Source organism: Cryptotermes secundus, unplaced genomic scaffold, assembly GCF_002891405.2.
Source record: "Cryptotermes secundus unplaced genomic scaffold, Csec_1.0 scaffold3741, whole genome shotgun sequence".
Taxonomy (NCBI): domain Eukaryota; kingdom Metazoa; phylum Arthropoda; class Insecta; order Blattodea; family Kalotermitidae; genus Cryptotermes; species Cryptotermes secundus.
In genome coordinates, this window is record NW_019738040.1 from 15852 (window position 1) to 23536 (window position 7685).

The 7685-nt window shown below is 38.6% G+C and overlaps 1 protein-coding gene across 1 annotated transcript in view; it reads left to right on the forward strand.

The window, feature by feature from the left end:
* Window positions 1–1225: 1225 nt before the first annotated feature.
* Window positions 1226–7685, forward strand: part of LOC111870693 — a gene marked incomplete at its 3' end in the record, with an annotated part of 9259 nt that continues 2799 nt past the window's right edge. The window contains exons 1-4 of the mRNA XM_033753967.1: window positions 1226–1519; window positions 2987–3313; window positions 4828–5646; window positions 6442–6609. Coding sequence (XP_033609858.1) covers window positions 3014–3313; window positions 4828–5646; window positions 6442–6609 — 1287 coding nt within the window. The remainder of the gene's footprint in view (window positions 1520–2986; window positions 3314–4827; window positions 5647–6441; window positions 6610–7685) is intronic.

Sequence of the window (7685 nt, forward strand, 5' to 3'; positions counted from 1 at the left end):
TTTAAAACAACTTTAAATATTTCTACAACCAGAAAGGCTGTTGTGACTGATAGATGGAACATTGTGTACTTGGCAATACATGTGTAATTGATATGACAACTGTTGCGACAGTGGTCTCTAAAAAGTGTTTGGTGCCTCTGAAGATGATCCAAATGGATCGAAACATGTAAGGCTAGTGAATCATAAAGTGAGAAAACTGAAATAGTCACACTGGACGGACTTGTCTTTTATAATTGTAACTCTTAGTGTGACAGACCAAAAATGAAACAAATCAAATTGGTACATAAGAGCTTGAAGGGTCAAAGATCATTTTCCTTTGGACGGGAAACCAAAACAGCGAGGTCAAGTTACTGCCTACTAAGCAAACATTCCGGAGTAATATTACACAGTAGTCATTCATTTGGGTGGCGCCAGAGAAAAATAGTGTGTTACAACCTAATGTGTCCTGAAACCATGATATAGACCGGTCCGCCATGTTTAAAAGCCAAAAGCATGATATTGTAACGTATTTTGTTACTGAAGAGACCGTTCGGAGTGTTAATTGGTTTATTTAACAACCTACAAGTCTCGTCTACAATTAATTATAACAATGTTACGGGTTTCCACACTTTACAAACCCTACACACAAATCTCTTCACACTGTCCTCAGTAGTCTACATGTATTCACAGGACAATGCGGGAGCTATAGAAGTCTCTCTGTATTACACACTCACAATTACACATGCGTCCGGTTCTTCTTTCCGCGACTGCTGCTATACTCCAGCTCACTCCATGGCTCCTGCCTTGAAAACTCACTTCAGCTGTTGATACACTTTAACTCGCTTCATAGGCTGCTACACTTTAACTGACTTTGTAGGCAGTGTAGTTCTCTTATAAACCCTCGGCCAGACACGGGGGAAACGCCTTGCTTCCCTGTTGCCTAGTCGCTGTGTCTGCCTTTTAAGTAATGGGTACCACTGTTTATTACAGTGGTCTCTAGGAACCCATGTTTACTCGCTTTGCATAGCGACCAGTGTGCTTGGACTCTGCTCTTGACCTGCTTATTACCGTAGCAGCACAGCGCTCCGGTGCCAAGTCACCACTGGGGAGGAAGGGGGGTGTCCTCCATAGGGCGACACGTCACAATATCATGCAACCGGTCCTCAATGTGTTAAGACTGAAGAAAATTGTGTTATAAGAATTGCAAGGGATTGTTTGAAAATGTTGCAGAATTCAAGAATTTATATTGTCGTGTGTTCCATTTTACTGCATGTAGGTTACACCAGGATCTGAAGGTACTGTTACAACACTTGAACTTCGCTTAGCGCCAACATTGTGTCTGAAGAATGTTGACACTGACAGTGATACAGATGGACTGTATGAAAAGCGACTATGTCCTGAGAATGTATCGAACAGGCGCATAATATGTTCGATCACAAGCTGGGATCGTCCTTGGGTTGAAGACACGCTTTATTCAGAACCAGCCTGTCATGAAGATGCATATAATGATGGAACCGGCAAGATCAGACAAGATGAAGATGTAAGTAAGNAGTCCCAATGAAGTCATTGCATTTTTTTTTCAATTGACCTAATCCTTCCAGCTGCACTATGGCCCAGGGGTCTACTCATCCTCTAACAGAAATGGGTACCAGGAATGAATTAAATAATTTTCCTGGGGAGTAAAGCGAGGCCGGCGCATAGGGCTGACAACCTTACCGCCATCTTTGAGCCAATTGTCTAGATAATGTGGGACCCTCAATGTCTCACAACCCTATGGACCTTCACCTCCTGTTACAGGGATAGCTTTACTTTACTTACTTTATGTTGGAGGCTTTATTCTTCAGCATCACTTAACATGTGAATATCTAACAGGGATCTTAATAAACAAGAATGTTATTTTGGACATTGACCTTCATCTTGAGTTTTTCAGATGCAGTTCAGAAACTGCGTGTTTCAGTACTAGATTTGTTCCAGAAATCAATTGTAAGGTAAGAAAAAGTCTGGGTGAGTAGAAGCACTCTCCACCCTTACATCTGATGAAGGAAACAGATCCAGTTTCCAAAATGTGTTTGAACAATTAAAGACATTGGCATATTTCAGAAATACTGGATTTTTTTTGGGCAACATTCCATCATTGTTTTCGCAGGCTTTCTCATGATCACGTGATGTTTTTTTAAGCACTACTATTTTTATAAACCGTAAAAAGAAGCAGAACTACTAAAGATACTGATATCGGTGACATATTTTCCTGCAAATTATGTTCCTTTTTATATATGTTTCTTCATTTGTGAATGTAAGGTAACCATATTTTTGGACAGGAAGAGATTAGAAATCTCATTCTTGTTTTTGGTTGCATATGATGTTTAATTATGGTATAACTGATAAGGTCCCCATCTGGAGGTGGGTTGGAATACCTCCACCATAGCTGTACAAGTTGTAGAAGGAAACAAAAAGGGAACCTGGTGCCTGGGATTATAACTGTGCCACCCTTTCACTGGGGGACATAAATACAAGGACTTGGTCCTCCAGACTGGGGGTTCTATACAAGGCTGACGACCTTTCTCTGTAAAAAAAAAAATGTTACAAAATACAATGAAGTCAAAACCAGATGGTCTGATTCAAGATAAAGTTGGCAGTATCTTCTAACCAAGGCTGTGGCTTAAAAAGGGCTGNCTGGAGGTGAGTTGGAATACCTCCACCATAGCTGTGCAAGTTGTAGAAGGCAACAAAAAGGGAACCTGGTGCCTGGGAGTATAACTGGGCCACCCTTTCACTGGGGGACATAAATACAAAGACCTGGTCCTCCAGACTGGGGGTTCTATACAAGGCTGACGACCTTTCTCTGTAAAAAAAAAAATGTTACAAAATACAATGAAGTCAAAACCAGATGGTCTGATTCAAGATAAAGTTGGCAGTATCTTCTAACCAAGGCTGTGGCTTAAAAAGGGCTTTTTTTTGGATGATGATGATGATGCTGTATGTGTGTGTTTATGTATGTATGTTTCAGCATCAAAAAAGTAACTTGGATACCGTGATGGATGACCAGATAGAACCTTTAAATGAAGAGATGTCATTGCCAGCAGTAGAAAGTCATTCCATTCCAGTAGTAGAAGAGCTGGATCCAATAGTAGAACAGGTAGAAAAGTCCCGAACACCAATAGTAGAGGAACCGATAATAGCTACACATACGTACTGCACAGGATGCCCTACTGATCTTGATGTTAGCAACCCAGCATTGCAAGACTATGTAGATCAAGCTCTTGCTGTGATTGATGAAGGTTCACATGGAAAGTATATGCACAGAGCCACAAGGATTGCCAAGGCACAGAAGCAGGTACTATATTGTCCATTTTATTACTGAAAAATATATGATTATGAAAAAAAGGGAACACTATGTGAATAGAATATAGAGGATCAAGGAGATAGCTCATTCAGTACAGTGACTAGGCTGTTGGCTGGACAACTGAGGAATCAGGGTTCAGTACTCAGCAGGTGCAGAGATTCCTGTCTTCTCCACAGTTTCAAGATCGGCTCTGTTTCCCACCCGGCCTCTTACCCAGCAGCATTTAATATAAAAATTGAAAACAAATTATTTTACAAACATTTTAGTAACATACTAAAAATGTGCAGTCTGAAATGCAGTTGTAGTATGTAAAATATTGAAAATGTACCATACATTTTTGCACTGAAATTTTTTGGATCATAAGACAGAGGTGTAATATAGCTGTGAAGGAAACCTGTACATGGCAGAATGGTGTTTTGTGTGGTAACTGGGCACCCCTGATGAATACAATTTGTCTCCAGTATTTACCTCACCAAGCAGGCTGGACTAACTGCAATGCCATAGGATCATATTCGGGAGATGTTTATCTTGAATGTTCCCTCTGAGGTTCTTTTTGGTGTTCCTGAGTTGGTCAGGCAAATGGTGGGACAGTATCCTGATCACATCATCACTACTTTCCTCCAGTTCATCAGTCATTCTGTTGTTGAGTGCTGTACAGTCTGTATGCTGAGAGAGTCATTAAATAACCCACAGAATGAAATGAAATATTTACTAGAACTTTCATAATATTGAACTAGGTACTGCAGTTCCTGTGGGGGCGCACGGTAGCATAGTTGGTTGAGTCACTATGCTACAAGCCGGAAGGTTGCGGGTTCAAGTCCCGATGAGGTCATTGGATTTTTGTCAATTGACCTAATCCTTACAACTGCACTGTGGCCCTGGGGTCGACTCAGCCTCTAACAGAAATGAGTGCCAGGAATTAATTAAATAATTTTCCTGGGGAGTGAAGTGTGGCCAGTGCGTAAGGCTGACAACCTTATCGCCATCTTTGACCCGATTGTCTAGATATTGTGGGACCCTCAATGTCTCACAACCCTATGGGCCTTCACAGCCTGTTACAGGGGTAGCCTTAGTTTCCCCCCCCCCCCTGCAGTTCCTCGGTTTTNCCCCCCCCCTGTAGTTCCTGTGTTTTGAAATGAATATTCATTTGTGAATAAAATTATGAAATTAGCACAGGGCAGGGAATTTTTCTGGGTGTTGTACACACATGACTAGAACTGATAATGCAAATTTTCTGTCTGTATTATGTTGTTTAAAAGATAGTGTCCCTGCCCCCTGCCCTCCTCCTACCCAAGTATAATCATGGATTAATTTCTAATTTGTATAGGTGAATGGGATTTTCACATTGTTTTTCCATTATGCCCTACAGTATTGTCAGAAATTATCCAAACCACTACAATATTGGTCAAAAGGCACTGGAATGTAGTCCAAATCCATTTTGAGAATATGTTAAGAATTTCGTTTGTACCTTGAAATTTTGATGCCAGTTTTGAATTACCTTACAGGTTGTTAATGGTGTTAAATATATACTTCAACTAGAAGTTACAGAAACATCATGTTTGAAAGGTTCAACACAAGATAGAACTTCCTGTGAACCAAATATGGATAGTGTTAGAATATGCTCAGTTGAGTTCTTGGAGAAACCATGGCTAGATTCCAGCCGTGAGATTATCAGCAATAATTGCACTTCCTATAATAACGATCTTGAAAATGAGATTGAACCTCACTTTATACCAAATAATGAAGCTAACCGTCAAGAAATATTTGACTACCTTGATACATTGATTGAACCAGATCTTGTCACTGCAAAAATACCTTCATCCTATGGAAGAGATGGCTTATATCTGCCTGAAAACGAACCAGAGGATCATCATGTTGAAACTGATGCTGAACAAATTGATGTTAATAATCCTGATGGGAAACAAAAGAAGTCCGATAGATCCGAAGTTGATGAACAAAACTCTGAATCTACTAATGAGAAAGAAAGTATATTAAAGTCCGAAGGAAACAGCAATGAATTTGAAGAAACTAAGCAGTCAGAAAGGCAGAAACCACAGGATCAGTCAGATGAAAGTGACCAGAGTTCTGAAAGTAACGAAAGGCAAGAAAAGATAATAGAGAAGTTTGCAGAATATATCACAGGAGAGAGTCGTAACAGAAGGGAGACCACTCCCCGGTCTGTTCCTGGGGGTCTGAAGGATATTGACAAGTCAGAGGTAGAACTTGTTAACAAACTTTCAGAGATTGCTGTCCGGACATTAGATGAAATTGATGAGGATGACAGGAGGCGTGTAGTGTTAGAGGTCTTAGGTGCACAGAAGCAGGTAAGATTGATTTTCTTTTCATAACGAAAGATAAGATTACTCACTTGTAGCTTTCATGTGGTATTTTATGTAGCAGATGTTCCATATTTCAAACAGTAATTTCATGGTTTCACTATTATTTATTCCAGTCATTTGGAACATAAAACATATTTCTTCCTCTTTCACATGTTCTAAATGGACAGTGCACTTACTACCTTGGATATGTGTGACTGGATGTCATGGCTGTCCACATGTAACAATTTCAGAACTAATGACATTAATTTATATTGAGTTTTACTAAAATTTTTGTAGATGCATTCGAATTTCAGTTAAAATGAGACAGCAATAATGGACACATTACATGAAAACCAATACATTTCTTCATGTAATTCACTGTTATTTACTTAAAAATTTTAGTAGAAAAGTTGTAAAGAAAAAATTGAACACCAATTTTGTACTAAGTACCCCTTTTCTATATTTTTAGATAACTAAACAAAAGTGATTTTTATGTTGTGTCATCTCACAACTAAAGAACCACTAGACTAGATGCAATAGATGTTATACCTCACATAAAAGCTGAAATATGGATTTGTAGGAGAAGACTATGCCCATCCATCCTTTTGCCTCTCTGTCCACTGTTCCAGACTTGTGCAAAGTGGGCACTGAAAATCATCATTCATGAACTGAAAAAATAGAGACAGGTTCATTGTGAATGTACCAGAATTGTTACCTAGTAAATACTGTTCCTAACTTGTGTTATAATGTATCTTTCACACTGATGTTTTGAGATGGAGGTGTAAATTTACCTTTTTGCAGATAGTAAATGGTGTGTTGTATCATTTGCAACTGAGAGTGGGAACTACATCATGCAGCGAGAATGGCGATAATAAGCCAGACTGTATGAAGCATCACTCATCACCTGTAAAAATATGTAGAGTGGAGTTACACCGTTCATTTACTGATAACTCCAATCTGGATGCAAAAGTAATTATAACTTTTTTTTTAATTGTTTCATTTTGGTCCGTTACACTATCAATCACAAAGTTAATAGAAAGTCTGTCGAGTGTAACAATTTGTAGGTCACTTTTTATTATTATTTCTGCCTTACATGTTTCGGTTTGACACAACCATCATCAGAGGCACTTGCTATAATTATGGAAACACTGTGGCTGGGTTTTGATGTTTACAATTATGTTTGTCGTGTGGACGTTGCTACGATATGTTGACGTGTAAAAGCACAAAACATGCTAAGATAGTTGAGTACACTCTCAAGTTCTCACTTTTCATCCGAACCTATTTTTAAGTTAAAACGCTAAAATGTTAAAATATTTTATATAAAATGCTGAACTCCTCCTTGTTAATTCATCCCGAAGATGGGAGACGTCAGCTTGAGGTTGTATGGCTTATGGTTTGATATGTTCCTGTGTGNNNTATACAGAACAACAAAGAAAAAGAGGCATATGAACAATATAAATAAAGAAATATATAACCCAATATTTCATGAATTACACACAATTTACACAGAACAACATAACACAACCCCACCACCTACTCCCACAACATCATTACTCAATCAATACGAAGACACACACACACACATCCAACGTCACAACGCTCACAGCCAAAAAGGAAGGACACATCACAAGACACAGTGAGTACTAAACAATATAAAACAACACATAACAGATAGAAGTCGAAAGTAATAAATAAGTACCATTTTCACGTTGCAGGTATACAAAAAGATAGTATAAACAACTCCCATAGTGGAAGAACCATACAGTACACGAGTTTGAATTAAGACGTATAAGGTGAATAATCTTAACAAGTTTTAGTATATACAAATTTTATCATAGTTAATGAAGAATGTACATTTTAATAATTTTATGAAAGACACATGATGGCAAGCAGTGCAATAGCTTAGCGTAAATAAAACACCTGAGGATGGCACAATGTTGCCGAAACATGTAGTGAAGTGACATGTGAACTTGTTCAGTTGTACTTTAGACAGTGAGTTAAAACTACAATGGCTTTATAGGATTTCGTTGAGTTGTGTAGTGATA